Genomic DNA, 16,673 nt, shown 5'->3' with positions numbered 1-16,673 from the left:
ATTTATACCCGCATCGGCTTGACTTGAGGATCTTCATAGCTTCCCTCCTGAGGACTAGCTCTGTGGCTACTGGCCTCTGTCCCCTGATCAGTAATTAGCATCCGTGCCTACAGAGCCTTGGCTGTGCCCTTTAAGGGGGACAGTATGTGTCCTCTTCTCGACCTATCCTGCATGCCCTTTGGCTGTGGCTTTCCTGGGAGGTGACCACTGACCTTTACCCTCTGACCCCATATAAGAGCTTGGCAGAGCTGGAGGTTTGCACATACCTGCATTGCTTGCTGAATGTCTTGAAAATTTCAGTTCTGGTCTTCAAGTGATAGGTTTTAGTATTTAGAAAGATGGAAAGGATATTTGCATGTGTTCCCTTTCTCCTGCATCTTACAGCTTCCTTTGCCCCGCCCCCCACAAAAAGAGTAGTTTTGAAGAAAGCTAGTGGACTATGATTTCATCTTTAAAGATTTTACTCTCCATGACTGTAAAAGAAAATTGTTTTCCCGTGCCTTGCCTGAATGAAGGGAAAACCCAGCTTCGATGATATTACTTTTTTTAACCATCCCATCGATGGCTAAGGGAAAGCAGAGTCTTGTGAGAGCACCCTCGAAAACAATATTCCCAGCAGGGGTTTAGCATCAGGAGCAGGATGTCAGAGGCCAGGATGTTCTGGGCCTCTGGGATCATTAAACCTACATCTGGGTTTAGCGTTAAAACGGCCCACACAGTGGAATCACTGATTTTTTTACAATTGAAGTTTACTTCCATAATTTGGGCTAATGAATGAAGTTTTTGTGAATCAACAGTACATAGATTTTTTTTTTTTTTTTGAGTGAGGTTATCCTGTCTCCCAGGATCAAATAGTTTGTGGGATCTCCCACCTCACTGATTTATAGCTAAATTAACAAATGAAGGGTAGCAGCAGTGACTCTCATTGTACTACACACTGGCTGGCTGCAAGGTGGAGGGTGGGAAGAGGCTGAGGGCGGAGCCTATAGCACTGCTGGCAAATAGATGGGCAGTGGCCCTGAGCTCAGGGTCATGGGGGAATCTGCTCAGCAGGAGAGCCCCAGGTGTGTCTAAGGAAGAGGGAGGGGGCACGGGACAGAGAAAGTACTTGCAAGAGATGACACTTGAGACCCACGCAGGTGGGAGCAGGAGAGGAAAGTGCAGAGGGTTCCAACAGGAAATAGCCTCACTCATCGGAACATCCCAAACTGCAGGAACTAGGTTTGCCTGAAGGATAGTGATGCCTGCAGCAAGTATGTGTCCTTCCTTCCCTGGAACACCTTCAGTCAGATAAAAGATGATGTTCTTTTTGATCTGGGCTGTTCCCTTAGTGTTTAGGAAGAGTGTCAGTCAACTTCATAAAACTTATGTACTTCTGAGGTACATAAGTACACGGTGGACGTTCGTTAGTCGGCTGACAATACCTGTTACAGGTGAGCCACTTAGGATTCGTGGAAGAGGGCTGTGGCTGTAGCCTATTGAAGTGCAAGTAGTTTCGAAGAGAAATGAAAACTTTAAGCTGCTTAAAATGTGACCAGATTTTTGAGTTTGTCCTTGAGCTGTGTTTGAAACGTATTTAAAATGGCTCCTGTATCGGTGCCACATGTGTCTGAAGAGGGAGAGGTCTCCGCTTCCCGGGCTCCCCTTCCTCCTCTCCCTCTCCCTGGTTACAGCATGCTTCTGCCGCAGGGATCTGGACACTCTGTGGACACTGTGGACATAAAATATTGTGTAGTGCATTTCACGTCATTCACAGACTCAACGCGGGCACCACCTGAGACATGCTCTGACCACGGCAGTCGGGAGGGAAGGGTAGCCAAGGAAGCAGGAATACAGGAATCCCACACGTGCACGCGCAGCCGTACTGAAAGTCGGTCACTCTGGGTGGCTCGCTGGCCGGCCACCTTCTGACTGTGCTTTTCGTACAGTGTACACCTGCATGCCTCCCCTCCACACTCTGTCTTGACGCTGTGCCTCTGTTCCTCCAGGGCAAGAAGAAGAAGAGGAAGAGAGAGAAACTACAGGAATCCACTTCAGGTAGGTACCACGTGGCTTGCTCTTGTTACTTCTGCTTCTGCCAGACTCCTTGTAAATAGTCTGCCTCTTCCTGTGACTGTCACATGTGATCCCTTCTCTCAACTTTCTCTCCTGAAATTCCTTAACATTTCAAAAAGACTTTTCTTTTAAATGTGAAGGTTCCTGTAAAACAAACAAACAAACAAACAAACAAACAAACAAACAAACACATCCTTTCCCGTCCCCGTGCCCCAGAGTCATAGTTAGGAGCTGTGGTTGATATTTTTTTTTTCTCCTTCTGATGTCTGTGTCCTCTTTGCTTCTGCTTCTGCTCTGTTTGCATAGTCCTTAAAGATGTGACTTTTATGATGACAGTACAACATTGCAACCCTGTATTCCCTTGAGAGTCTTTCATGAGTTTTGGGTTCCTAATACTAAACGCCACAACGGCGGGGCTTGCACTGATTGCAGGAGTCAGTGAGGTCCCACGTTGGCTCCTTTTTCCTCCTACCATGTGCTGCACAAACAGAAATGGCTGCTATGAGAACCATAGAAAGCAAAGCGAACAGGTCCACGTGATATTGTAGCTACTACTACGTATTTGGAATGTACAGAAACCTCTCCATAAAAATTTGTTAAAGGCACAATTTTCTGCAGGTACAGGTCCCAGAATGACAGCTGCCTACATCTGAAACATGGTAAGATCACCTCTCTGGTCCTATTGCTGATTTAGCTCTAACAAGAGGCTTTTGCTTGTGGATCGTCCCGCTCTTCACCAGTCCCGCTCAGCATTGTCCCTGAGAGAGGAAAACGCCACCAGAATCAGACTAGCACTGTTGAAGTGCCCCTGGTTTTTATCCCAGCTGTGTGTTTGCGATACAGTGTGCTCTCACCTCCGCTAAACCTTTTATCCTGCTTACTTCTGTATTCTCTTGCCTTTAGGGTTTTCTTCTCAGCTATTTCTTACCAACCAGTGGAAAATCTGCCCTTAAAAAAAAAATAGGAAGCAGCATGTCACCCTCCTCATCCAACAGGGATGGGTCTGAGGAAAGTCACTGTAACCCCTCAGTCCTGTTACATGGTAAAGACTCAGTTGGAACGACATGTGGGCACTCTATTTGTAGCGAGAAAGATTCATGTGCTTTGTTTTGTTTTGTTTTTTCTATTTTAAAATATCACACGAGCACTTGGGTGATTGATTTATTTCTTCTGTTGTGCGTTTTTCTACTGTTAGCCAGTGCCCTAGGATTTGTTAAGTAAAACTGCATTCACTTATTTTTATGGTAAGTCTTTAATTTCTGGCCGCACGACCCAGGGAAGCTGGCCTCGTCACTGAAGGCTGGGTCTTAAGTTTGAGTTGACGGGGTGTAGCTGTTCTCCACAAGGTGTTGCCTTTGTTTCCTTGGTGTTCTTTCCCTAGAACCAGTGTAGTTAGTCCCTGGTCCTGTTGGACTGCCTTTGGGTCCTCTTTACCACCTTGCCTTTCAAGACTGCCCAGCCCCTGTTCCTTAGTATACTGCTAATGTGGTAGCCTCTGGGGAATTGTCATGGCCACAGACTTTCCTTCCACCGGTCATCCCTGTTGCTCTCAGAGGGGTTTTCCAAAACACAAATGGATGATGTCACTTCTCTACTCAAAACCAGCTAGCTCTTGTTGCCTGAAGGCCACAGTCCCGTCACCCAAGGAAGATCTGCCACTGCCCCATCCTCGTGCCAGTGTCTCGGATCATTTGCCCGAAGTTTCTCCTCACTTCCAGACTGTAGAATGAGGTGAAATCCCCACAGCCATTTCTCAGTTCTGAGAGCACTCTGACAAGTACACTTAAAAGCTAATGAAGCCCAGTCAGTGCCCGAGCCGGGAGGTGACAGGGACTCCTCCTCCAGGCCTCCTCTAGTGCACTCAGGGACACGTCACGTGTCTCTTAAAACTCAATACAGTTAACTACACATTAGTAGGCTTCGCACTGACGCTCCAGTACACACACACACCTAGCTTGGTCATATGCACCCTCCCCACCACTCAATCCCACCTCCCCCCCATCTCAACCCCCCTTCCTGGGTCTCCTCACCTTTCTTGTTTCCTAGTAGTTCCTTTGAATTTTCAGGGTCTTCTTTCCTTTTCTTGAAAAAAAGATTTTTTTTTTAAAGTTAACTCTTTGGGTTAGTACACAAAATAATGAATTTTGTTATGGAATAGCCTTTTTAAATTGTTTTATTTTTATTTTTAATTTAGCTTACAGAGATTCAAGTTTCCACTTGGAATTTTAATATTTCTTTTTGCTTGACGCACGGCCACCCCCATCCCTGTTGGGCCTTTCTGCAGACCTGTGTCAGTGTGCTGTGTTCTGACTTGCCGCCCGCCTTCCTCCACACTGCCTCTCCGTGTCTCTCCTCCCCTCTGCTAGCCCTCTTCCTCCCCAGTTAGTCTTCCTTCTCCACTTTCATGCTGTTGAAAACTTCTAGCTTCCACATTGAGAGAAAACACATTGGCTTACCTCGGTCTAGATTATTCCACTTTTCTAATGACTTACTCTATGTTCAAATGACTGAATTTCGTTATCCTTTATAGCTAAATAGTACTCCACTGTGTATGTCTGTCTAACACATTTTCTTTACCTCGTTAATTTGTTGCCAAACTCCTGGGCTGGTTCTGTCACTCGGCTGGGCTATTGTGAACAGCCCCTCTGGAATCATAGGTGAATGGGCATCTCTGTTGTACACTGACTTTGGGTGTATACCCAGGAGCCAGATTATACTGTTGGTCTACTTTTAGTGTTTTGGGGAAACCACCATATATTAATTTCCACATGGTTTTACTGACTTACATTCCCACCAACAATATGCAAGAGTTCCTATCCGACATGGCTGTGCTGTGACTAGTATGTGTTTACCAGTGTAGTTGTAATTTGCATTTCCCTGATAGCTAAAGATGTTGACCGTTTTCTCAAAAGTATCTGTTTGGGTGATTTACCCCCATGTAGCGATTGTATTACTGTGTTTGTTTGTTATGTTTTTGAGGGTTTTGTTTGCTTTGAAGTCACTTAAAATGTTTAACTGTGGTGGTGGCACACGCCTTTAATACCAGCACTTGGGAGGCGGAGGCAGAGGCAGGCCGATCGCTGTGAATTCAAGGTCAGCCTGGTCTACAAAGCTACACAGAGAAACCTTGACCTGAAAAATAAAAATAAAAATTAACTGTGAAGAGGGTTGTGTACATGAGTGCAGTGCCTGTGGAGACCAGAAAAGGGCTCTGAATCCCCTTGAGCCAGAGTTACAGGCAGCTGGGAGCCCCTGATGTGGGTGCTGGGAGCCGAACTCAGATCCTCTAGCCGTGTGCATGCTTAGCCAACTGCCCCCAGAGGTTTTGTTTGTTCTTGATATATTGCGGATGTTAGCCCCTGTCAGGTTCGTAGTTGGAAAGCTTTTCTCCTGTCCTGAAGGAAGGCTCTTTAGTCAAAGCCTTTTAATCCAATGAGATACCTTATGTAGTTCTTTTCTTTCTACTGGAGTTCTGTTCCCAAAATTGGTCCTTGCGCCAGTGTCTGGAAGCGTTTACTTTTTCCCTTAATAGTTTTTGAGTTTCAGCTCTTACATTTAGATTTTCGATCCGAGTAAAGTAAGACACGGGGGTCTAGTTTCAACCTTCTTGAGGAGGGTATTCAGTGTTCCCTCCTATCTCTTCAAGTAGTTGTGGTTTCCTCAGTATATACCTAAGGAATCTTTGTCAAGAACCAGTTGTCTGTGGATTCGTGGGTTGTTTCTGTCCTCCCTTCCATTCCATTGGTCCATGATGACACTAACTTTGTGTCATTAAAGAAACTCCTACTAAAGAGAAAGACCTTTTGAGCTCACACCCCTGAATATCCGGCTCAAATGCTAAAAGTCTCTCCAGACACTTGTGTTTCCACTCCTCAGATTGCTTGGATTGTGTTTGGGGGCAGGTATCCCACGTGGCATTTGAAGCCCCATGTAGGAAGGGAGGAGGAGGAGGAGGAGGAAGATCCACCACAGTGAGATATGTATGGAAATTCCACATGCAAATTGATTCTGGGTTGTTGCTGACCCGCTCTCAGGAGCAGAGCACACTTTGTCCAGCTGGAAATGGCATCAGTAAGAGCCATTCTTGTGGGCTCTTTTGAACAAGCCACGTGGCATCCTTTCCCGGTTTTGTGGGAAAGCTGAGAGCCCAGGGCCTTGGGAGGTGAGACTGCACCCACCCTGCTGTGTCTGCTGGTAGGCCAGTGTCAGAGACACTCATGGTTTATTCACCCAGCAAGCCCCCAGGGTGGGTGACTCCTGCCGGGTAAGCGCCGCCTTGGGGAGGGGCTACTTGCTAACTGGGATCCTTTCCCTTCCTGCAGGAGTTTCCAGTTTGAGGGGCTGTAGGCAGAAGATGGGTAAATATAAAATGATATGATAGGAGCTGCGAGTTACATACAGCACGTTACATAGCACTAAAGAGTATGTGAAATAAATAGGTGAATCTGAGTAGGAAAGGGATCGTATCCTGGGTGGCTGGCATTTGGGCTGTGGATTGACTGCGGAGTTCCTAGATTCCACAGCACAGTGATGGCTTCGCCAGGAGTTTGTAGGGCTTCGGTGTGGGTTTGATTTGGAAACTGCAACACCTCAGCAGCTTGTAAGGGGCCAGAGATCATTAGTGAAGATTCGAAAGAGAGTAAGCAAAGAACTGGAAGTTTTGAAGCATCAGGAAAATTGATCACTTGAATTTATTAATTAAAAACCAACTCTATAAACAAGATTATTAATATTTATTGTAGTACAGCAAACCCCAGAGACAAAATTATACAGAGATATGGTTTCAGTGTAGTGCCTCTGATTATATGGTATCCACAAACTAATTTAAAAGGAGAAGCAGGATACTTTAAGAAGGTAGAGAGCTCCTCTGGCTAAAGGCACAGAACTGCACCTGGAGACACAGAGGCACACACACAACCCCCTCACACCCACCCCTACCCACCGCATCCCCACTTTGGCTTTGGCATAATCTTTATCTCAGAGGCTTGCTAACTAAATGAAGAAGTCTGTTTATCACTAAGTAAAACCTTCAGCCTCCTGCCTTGGGGCCAGGAGCTGTGTGGGAGAGGTAATTGCAAGTGCTATACAGGCTACAGGAGTTAATTGTGCAGGCCTTGGATTTACGTTGGGGGAAAAAAAAAACCTGTTTCTGGCTTCTGTTTGATGCTGGCATTTGAAAGGCTCGAGGCTCCTGGGTCCTGTGATTCCTCCCACAGGACCTCCCATCTGCAGAGCAAGAACTGAGATGTAGGGACAGCAAGAATCCAGAACCCCGAGGGTCGGGGGAGCCTGTAATGCCGCCCCAGTTCCAGCCCTGTCCTCTGGGAGTTGGGAAGTGGTCAAACATCCTCTGTGGTCTTTGAAAGACGTTTATTTCCTATATAATTTGAATCTCACCCTGGCACATTTGAGCCGGTTCCCTAATCGTTGTTCGTAATTCTACCCCATAAGTGTACTTGAACCAACCTCATTACATGCCCCGGATTCTAGGTGTCTGCCACTGGGTTGGCGTCGAATTAGAAAACCAAGCCAGGCATGCATATATATATATATAATATATATATATATATATATATATATATATATATATAACGTATACAGTATTCAGCCTCCATGTATGTTTGGATGCCAGAAGAGGGCATCAGATCTCATTATAGATGACTGTGAGCCACCATGTGGTTGCTGGAATTGAACTCTGGACCTTGGGAAGAGCAGGTGTACTTCTCACCTCTCTCTGAGCCATCTCTCCAGTCTACTGGGCTTTTTTTTTGAAATGATGAAATTAAAGGGAAGTTGGAGGCAGCTGGAGAAATCCTAACACTTGTCCAGAGTCTCAAAGTAAAAATGAAGGCGCCTGCCTGTACCTAGAAAGAGAAAACATCACCTGCTCGCCCCTTCTTCCTTTTGTAATACGCAGGAAGCACTAGATTGGAATTGTTACAAGCAGAAGGTAGTTAGTGGGAGTTGAAGACTTGGGGAAGGAGCCCCTCTCTCCAGAGATGAGTGGCTTTCAGGTTAGAGGGGCCAGGGGTCCCAGGCAGTGAGTGTCTCAGTTCCTGGCTGTGCAGTGTCCACCCAGCTGGAGTTAGGTCTCCCAAGCAGACAGTTGCTCTGCGCTCAGCACCGCCCCCTAGGGGAGGCTTCCCTCTGCCTCCCTTCACGATGCAGTGTCTAGTTCCTAGGCAGGAGGCTGCTGGCTGCATCTGTCTTGCCTCAGATTCCTGGCTTACTTGTTTGAAGCTGGAGAGCTTGGTGTCCTGAAAGGGCTCTTCCACAGCTTCTGTCCCTGGCTTGTCCATTCTGAAGGAATGGCCTACCTACATCTTCCCTCCTCTTGGTGAGCTGTTTGTCTACAAATGACTGCCATGCCTGCCACAGATGAGGAAAAACCTCGATAAGGAATCTGTAAGAGCACTCTGAACTGTAATGTTCCTTAGAAAGTTCAGACCTCTGACAGGGAGGGTGAGGCTTGGCCACACTATTTTAACGTAGAGATGGTTACATAATGACAACTTGGCTAAAGCAGCTGCCATGTAAACTATAAGTCTTTAAATTATGACTCCTGAGTCCAGGATTCCTGTGGTCATTGTTTTGGCTACTTAGTGTTGCTGTGATGAAACATTTAGACCAAGGCATACAGAAGGAAGAGTTTATTTGGGCTCTGGTTCCACCATGGCAGGGACACATGGCAGCAAGCAGTAGGCGTAGTGGCAGGAGCTTGAAGAAGCTGAAGGCTCACATTTTGAACCACAACAGGAAGCAGAGAGAGTGAACTAGAACTGGCAAACTCTCTAAGCCCGCCTCCAGTGACGCACTTCCTCCAACAGCGCCACACCTTCTAAGCCTCCCCAAACAGCCCCACTAACTGGGGACTGAACGTTCAAATGCCCGAGACTATGGAAGACTTCTCATTTAAACCACACAGTCATCCACATGATACAGTATGCTCTGCACACTGACAGGCACAGTTAGAACCCAGAGTCTTTGCAGCCACAGCTGTGGGTTAAGACAGCTGTAGATTAAAGACTCTGGGGGTGAGTCTTCAGAACGTTCCAAAGAAGCACAACTGTGCTGGCTTTGTGAGAATGGCGTCAGGTAGGACTGCCCTACTGTAGGCCTCTCCAGCACTCGAGGGAGCATCGGTGCTCCTTCTCACTTGTGCGGTTAAACCTGCAATACTTGTGTCTATAGCAGGCATGTTGCAAATCATTTTTTTCTTGCCATATTATCCCCTACACAATACAGAAAACAACCATTTCATGGCACTTGCGTTGCTTTAGGTATTAGACGAAATCTAGAGCTGGCTTAAAGCACATTATATGCAGATATGTGCCAGTTCACATCTGACCGGAAAGCATCCTTACCAACAAGGGTCAACTGTACAGGAACAGCCTGTATTCGGCTTACAGGACCATCTTGTGGAACCAAAAACCATCATACTGTTGGGCCAGAGAAGCAGGAATAGGAAAATAGAGCTCAAATGATGACCAGGTCCACTGATGAGATGACACTACAACTTAGCTGATGGCTCAGTGGTTAAGAGCACTGGCTATTCTTCCAGAGGACCTGAGATCAAATCCCAGAACCAACACAGTTCATAGCCATCTACAACTCCAGTCCCCAGGTAGCCAAAGCCCCTTTCTTTTCTTGCCTCCAAGGTACCAGGCACATGCGTTGTACACACACATGCATGCATGCAAAGCACCCATGTACAAGAAATAAATTTGAAAATATTTAACTGGGAGTGAAGAGGTGCACAAGAGGCATACTTAAACCCCCTTGAGATAACATAACATCTAGAATAGTTCCGAAACCTATGATAGGCAATTACAGCTATCTACTAAAATAACTTCTATAATAAGAAGGCACTGTTTTAGACAAATTTTATTAGGATCTGTTTCTCAGTGAGGTACCTAGAACTTTGGGAAGTGTCACCTTCTGAGCAATAGAGCTTTCAGAAACCCAGAGCTCTGTCTGTTTAAATATCAGAACTTGGAAGTGGGTATGTGTGTGGTACCCTGGGTAGAACCTTGTACATGGTAGGTATCCTGGTTGGTTTTTTTGTCAACTTGACACAGGCTGGAGATACCTGAGAAAAGGGAATCACAACCGAGAAAATGCTTCCCTAAGAGTAGCTGCTAGGCAAGCTTGTGGAGCGGTTTCCTAGTTAGCGATGGTGTGGGAGGCCCTGCACGTGGTGCGTGGTGCCTGAGCAAGCTGCACTTGGGAAGTGTAGGATGAAATAAACCCTTCACCCCCCATGCTGCTTTTGGTGTTTTATCACAACAACAGAAACTCCAAGGACAGGCTCTACCACTGTCAATACCCACCGCTCCAAACATGGACTTTTTTTATAAAGGATTTAAGGGGGCCGGAGAGGGGACTCAGCAATTAAGAGCACTGGATGCTCACCCAAAGGATCTGGGTTCGATATTCAGCACCCACATATAGCAGCTCACAGCTCACCTGTAACCCCAGGTCCAGGGGATCCAGCACCCTCTTCTGGCCTCTGCCGGACACCAGGAACATGGGTGATGTGGAGACATCATGTAGGCAAACACCTATACACATAAAATAGATTTTTAAAAAAAGGCTTTAAGTATAATTCTGCCTTCAACATGGTGCTCTGAAATTTATTTCTTAGTACTTCATGCACACTCTGCAGTGTGTACCATATTTATATGCTACAATGTATGTGTGGTATATTGGCATTAAATATGTGGTAGTTTGGCATTACTGTAAATGACTCCAAGTAATATAGGAAAAAATTTAAACTGCTGTCTCTATTTTTTTTTTTTTTTTGTAACTTTCTTTGCAATGTCGAACGATTCCCCTCTACCAGGACTGTATGGCTTCTGTCATGCTGTGGGGATTGGAACATAAAAAATTAAAAAAGAATTTTATTTGAATAATAAAAGTCGAAAGTAAAGGGCCTATTAGACTTAGAGGTACATGGGTGCTGTGCAGAAAAGTAAAATATGTTGGGTTTGTGCGTGAATTCCATGGCACCACTGTGGCTCCGTATGTCGTTCTAATCCCTCCACTGTCCTCCAGGCCTGAAGCCGCGTTTTCACTGATCTCCTGCTCAGGCACCTGGAGCTTTAGCAGGGAGACTTCATTCCTTCATGCACCATGTGACAGAAAAGTCCAAAGCAAGATTTGGTTTTAATTCAGCTCTAGCTTGCTACTCGCCAAGCTCTTCAGCGTACACTGCATGCCTGAGACTTCTGCCTTTCAGACTTGCTCTGCTCCCGCTGTTTTAGAAGACGTTCTGTACCCAGGAATTCCCTTGTTTGCTCTTTATTTTCTACCAGAAATCCCATAAGTGGTATCACCTGGCTTCCTTCGTGCTTCGTCTTGGTTCTCTGTTGGTCAGCCTGTGGCTCCTCGACCCTCCCATTCTCAGCCTTATGGGGAGTGGAGGAACCCTGGGTTGTTGCCCTACCACAGTGCCTGCTGAGTGGAGTTCACCCATGCACTTTAAATCCCAGGGCAGTATCTGAGGCTTATTCTCCCTTTGAGAACATCAGACACCAGTAACTCCCTTGTTTTCTCCCTTCATCCCTCCACACACTGGGAGGAAGGGCAGGTTGCCACCTGCTTCTTATAGATGAGGAACCAGGGCTTGGCACACTGCAATGACTTCCTGGGTAAAACAAGGTCATGCCTTCGGAGACTGGGTTGCGGCCTGACTGAGGACTGTCCTCAGGGTCTTATCCCACATGTACTGTCACTTCCCTGTCTTCCAGGTACTTGTAAAGATTTCACAAGGCAGCATCAAAGCAAAGGGCCCCTGATCTGAAAAGAAAAACACAAGGATCTGCTGCCTCGATTTATAAGACATTAACCTCTGCCCTCCCTCCGTGAACTTGTGTCAAGATGAGAGAAATGTGGACTAGGTACAGCATTTTAGAAGTGGGGCTTCCAGTCCTCAGAAATAAAATGGGCCTTTGATGTTCTCTTAATTCAGAGCCTTTCTCTAGAACAGCAGCTCTCAACTTGTGGGGTTGGGACCCCTTGGGGGTTGAATGACCCTTTCACCAGGGTTGCATATCAGATATTTCCATTATGATTCATGACAGTAGAGAATTAAAGTTGTATAGTAGCAATGAAAATAACTGCATGGTTGCAGGACACCACCACGTGTGGAAGTGTGTTAAAGGGCCGTGTCGCAGCACAAGGAAGGTTGAGAACCACTGCCGTAAAGCAAACCGCAAATGTGTGTAGGTCCTAGCAGTCACTGCGGCAGCAGCCTCCCCACAGGACATGCATCCTCACAGGCCAGGCTGATATGTATTGTGTAGATCTAAGACAGAAACTCCCCTGCAGTCATTGCCAATGGGTCCCAGGCCTGCCTCAAGTCACCTTGATACCATCAAAGTTTAACTTGACAGGTTGCAGTACCTGGTGAGTAAGGCAAGGAGAAAGCTGCACACTGGGCCTCTGCCTTGATCTAATCTGAGTCCAAAGCCAGGGCTCCAGACCCCTTCCTGACCCCCCACCCCCACCCCCAGCTCTATGGTTAGTGATGGTCCCGTCCTGAATGTGGAGGAACTAAGGGCTGATTCAGGTGCAGAAACAAAACTCAGTGTCAAGCTCCCTGACCACACCTTTCCATTTTTCCTTTTCCCAAACCCCGGGTTGTCTCACTGCCAAGGAAACACAGCCAGGCTTCATAGATTAGGACGGACTCTCAGAAGGGATCAGAGTGTCATTGTTGCTTTATGATCTTGGGTCTCTTTACTGGTTTGCTTTCAAACAGCGTGGCATCTTGGGTTGGGCAAAGCTACGATTTAGAGCACATTGCCAGGATAAAGGGGCTGTTGCCTAGTGATGGACACACAGAAGGTAGGAAGGGTAAAGAAAGTGAATGATAGTTTAGTTGCAAAGTATGATGGTAAAGGTGTTGAGAGCACAGAAGTGTTTTTTTTTTCCCCCACTGTGGGTTGGGTGATGTCAGGCAAGCTCATCACCTCCCTTTGTCATGATTTCCCCCTCTACAAATAAGTGAGAACACACAGTACTGTCCTGGTGGTATGAAACTGTGTAAAGTTTGACCCAGGGACAGGCTTCTGGCAGGCATAGTCACCTAGGAGTCAATAAGACGATGACCCGGTAGAAGCAGAACGCTTGGGAAAATGGCCCAGCTGCCATTACGGGGGTCACCTCTGGCCAGTCATGTTGTAATCTGCCTTAGTCTCCTCTGCAGAAAGACAGGGCTAGACCGCTCCACCATGCTTGCTTCCTGCCCTGGAACCCTGCATAGCCACCCTCCACATACATCAAATTGTGCAACGCAGGAGTTCACGCCCTGCCCTAACAGGCAGAGAACGGAAGGCTGCTGGCATGAGGGGTGTGGTATGTTGGCACAAGACAATTCTTGCACTTAAAACCTCTTTTCACCTCTCACAAAACTAATCTCTAATACTGTCTCCCCAAGGATGATGTCATAACTGGAGACACATCCAGGCCCCTACTTCCTGCTGGTGGCATTTGGGCTGAAGTGGTTGTTGGTGGGGAATGTGGGGAGCGGGGAGAGTCCTGTGCTTTTGGTTGCTAACTGGTTCTGAGCGTGCTGTAAAGGGTAGGAGAGTTTGCATTTTGTACCTGGAGACCTGCCTTGTTAGCCCTGCCTTGGCATGTATAGCTGCCAAGCTCAGGTGTCAGGGGCTTCCCCCATCAAACGATAGCTGGGACAAGGGGCTGGGCTGCCCAAGCTTCCAGGCCTTTAATAGAATTCTGCATTTGTTTCCCTCTCAGTTTTGTGCCAAGGCCAGAGGCCCAGTGTCTCAGGGTCATTGAAGTTCACCTGCCAGGAATCTTCAGCTTTGCTCTTTCCTAAGCCAGAAAAGGGGTCTCTGTTCCAAACCTGAGTGGAGGGGTGTTATGTTGGATTGGAGACAGTTCCAGAAAAGCATAGTGCTCGGGGTATGAGGGGCAGGGCACTGGCCTGAACATCTGTAAGAGAGACTTGCTGGCTCCCTTTGAAGCTGAGGCTTGGTAATTGCTGCTTTGATTGCCAGGGAAGGCTTCAGTGGGTGGAGCCCTGTCCTTTGCCAGCAAGCAGCCCCGCCCCACTGCAGACAGTGGCGAGGCTTCCATCTCTGGAGCTCGGTGCCAGTTGTTTCTTCAAAAAAAATCTTGAATTGACCCATTTTATATATGTAAGACATCACACCACAGAACCCATTTCACCCATGGGGTGTAAGAGCCCGTCTGCCCTGGGGCCCAAGTATTTTAACAGGGTGGCCAAGGACAATCAAGGAGCCTCCTTGCCACTTTAAATGACAGTTCCCCAACAGGAATGCAACCTGGGGTGGTAGGCTGCCAGGCAGGGGACTTCTCTAAAGATGGCCAACTTGTCAGGGGAAGTTGCAAGGCAACAGAATGGTGAGATAAAGGCAGCCAAACCCTGAGTATGTAGGAAAGAATGACTGTGAGGAGACGGGGAGAGTGTGCCCAGGTAAGTTATGTCTTGCCCGTGAGGAAAATGATGTTCTAGGCAGCCATGCTTGTCTTGACTATTAATTATTGCTGAGCCCAACTCAAGAAGGGAAGAACGGGGGGCTTGTTGTCAGACATGCAGAGAAGGGGATGGAGACATAACGAGGCCACAGTTGTTTTTATTGCATGGTTTAGAGTTCCTTGCACCTGGAGCTGGGGACAGACACCAGCAGAGAGACATTCCCAGCTCCCTAAGACCAGTCAGGTCTAAATCCCAGCAGACTGGCTTGGGCCAGCAGTGTAGGACTTCAAGGCCATATGTTCTTAAGAAACAATATTTTCAACCAGGTGGTGGTGGTGCATGCCTTCATTTAATCCCAGCACTTGGGAAGCAGGTTGATCTCTGAGTTTGAGGCCAACTCTGTCTACAAAGCAAGTTCCAGGACAGCTAGGACTGTTATAATAGAGAAACCCTGTCTTGAAAAAGAAAAGAAAGAATGAATGAAAGTAAGAAAGACTTTCCTGTCAGACTGAGAGGAAAGCTGCCCAGGAACAAGAGCTTGGAGCAAGCCTTTAAACAGCCTTCATTCAGAAACAAAAAGTAAACAGAGGGTGTGCAGGGCTCATGCCCACCCAAGACTTATTTAGTCTGTTCCTCTCTCATTGGACTTGCCTTTCGTAGCTCTTTGACCCTCCCTGTGAAGGACTGATGTGTTGCTTGGTTCCTGACAAAGACTTGCAACTGAACAGGATGTCCTGCTAAATTAGGAAAGGTTAGCTTTGCAGAGTAAGAATTTTAAATCTTTGGATACTTCACGGTTAACTTGTTACGATGCTTTGTTCCCATTTTCTTGGTTTGTTTTGTTTCTCAGTAGCTACTCGGGGATAGAGTTGCTTCACAGTTTGGATCAGGTGTTTGTGGGGACAGCTGTGGTGGGAACTGTGGTCCTCCACTCACAGGTGCACTGTCCTCCACTCACAGGTGCGCTGTCCTCCACGCACAGAGGCTGCTCCCAGCCTCCTCAGCACAGCTTGTGGGCAGGTGCCCTCTTGTGCTCGGAACTGCAGTGCTGTGGCAGGCACTTGGCCACTCAAGCTGCTTTAACTCTTCAGATGGTTGCAGCTTTGTTTCTGCCGTCTGATTGTTCTGACTCCTTCCTTTCCTCTTCAGTGGGAGTGTGAAGAGCCCACCGTGTAGAATTAACCTTTTGGGGGAACGGTCTACTTGTAAGGGGGATAGACCAATCAGAAGCGCAGAGGACTGGGTTCATCTGAGGCTGTCACCGACTCCAGATGGGACACAGGGCTCCTGCACCGCTGCCTCAAGTTCATAGTTATGGAGACCAGGGAAGGGGTGAAGGAGAGCCTTTGCTCTCCCCTATCTCCTTGTTCCGGTGTTTCATTTTAACCTTTAATCACTTTGTAAAATCTCAGGTCCTTAAAACTTTGGGAATTAGGGGTTCTTCATTTTTGAAGAAGTTGTTTTTAATTCCGTGCAGAGTACTCATTCTAGGCTAACATTAAATGTCTTCATGGTTGTGGAGGGAATCATCTTGAGAACGTAAGTGAAAGTGGAGGCGTTTCCACCCCTTGCCCTGTGAGAATGCACAGCACATCCTGGGCGTGCTAGGCTTGTCCTGTGGGAGTTAGCAGCATGCTGGCTGTTTGGAATGTTCTAGAACTGTATAGAATCCTGCAGTGGCTCCCGGAAGTGAACTAAAGCCAGCTAATACTTAGCATGACAGGCCATTGCCTGGCCTGGCTCTTGCTCACCTCTCCAATTCATGCCTAGTCCATTCCTCCTATGGATGTTGTTTTCAGACATGGTGTTTTGTCTGTCTAACCAAGACCCAGCACTTTAAATACATGCCATATCATAGCTCTGCACATGCATATACAGAGCCAAGTTTTATATACCTACCCTGGGATGTACTTGGACTTCTTTTGGCTAGTATCCATTTTAGCCAACGTGAACTTGAGAAAATGGATCATTTAAATGTACAGGTCAGACATTGCTGCCTGTAATAGAAGGTACAGTCTCTAGAGGCCTGTGGCCAGTTCATATTAATAGCATTTCGTTTGTTCCTTCTTGAGGTGGCAAAAGAAGCTCATTCCCAACGTGCAAAGCCAAGGCGGCGACCCCAGGTCCTCTTCTGGAGATGGAAGCTTGTTGA

General features: G+C 47.0%; 1 protein-coding gene across 6 annotated transcripts in view; it reads left to right on the top strand.

The window, feature by feature from the left end:
- The window catches only part of Lef1 (lymphoid enhancer binding factor 1), a 108,791-nt gene extending 92,118 nt beyond the window's left edge, over positions 1-16,673 (top strand). For 4 of the 6 annotated variants that reach the window (XM_035451042.1, XM_035451040.1, XM_035451044.1 and 1 more), the window contains 2 exons: positions 1,989-2,037; positions 2,674-2,708. In XM_035451042.1, the coding sequence (XP_035306933.1) occupies positions 1,989-2,037; positions 2,674-2,708 (84 nt within the window). Of the gene's footprint in view, positions 1-1,988; positions 2,038-2,673; positions 2,709-16,593 lie in introns of those variants that run through there. The other 2 variants (XM_035451041.1, XM_035451038.1) reach the window with 1 other exon arrangement.

This window comes from Cricetulus griseus (assembly GCF_003668045.3).
Source record: "Cricetulus griseus strain 17A/GY chromosome 1 unlocalized genomic scaffold, alternate assembly CriGri-PICRH-1.0 chr1_0, whole genome shotgun sequence".
NCBI classification, from domain to species: domain Eukaryota; kingdom Metazoa; phylum Chordata; class Mammalia; order Rodentia; family Cricetidae; genus Cricetulus; species Cricetulus griseus.
Note: the sequence above shows the minus strand (reverse complement) of the source record. Positions and strands in the feature narration are given on the sequence as shown.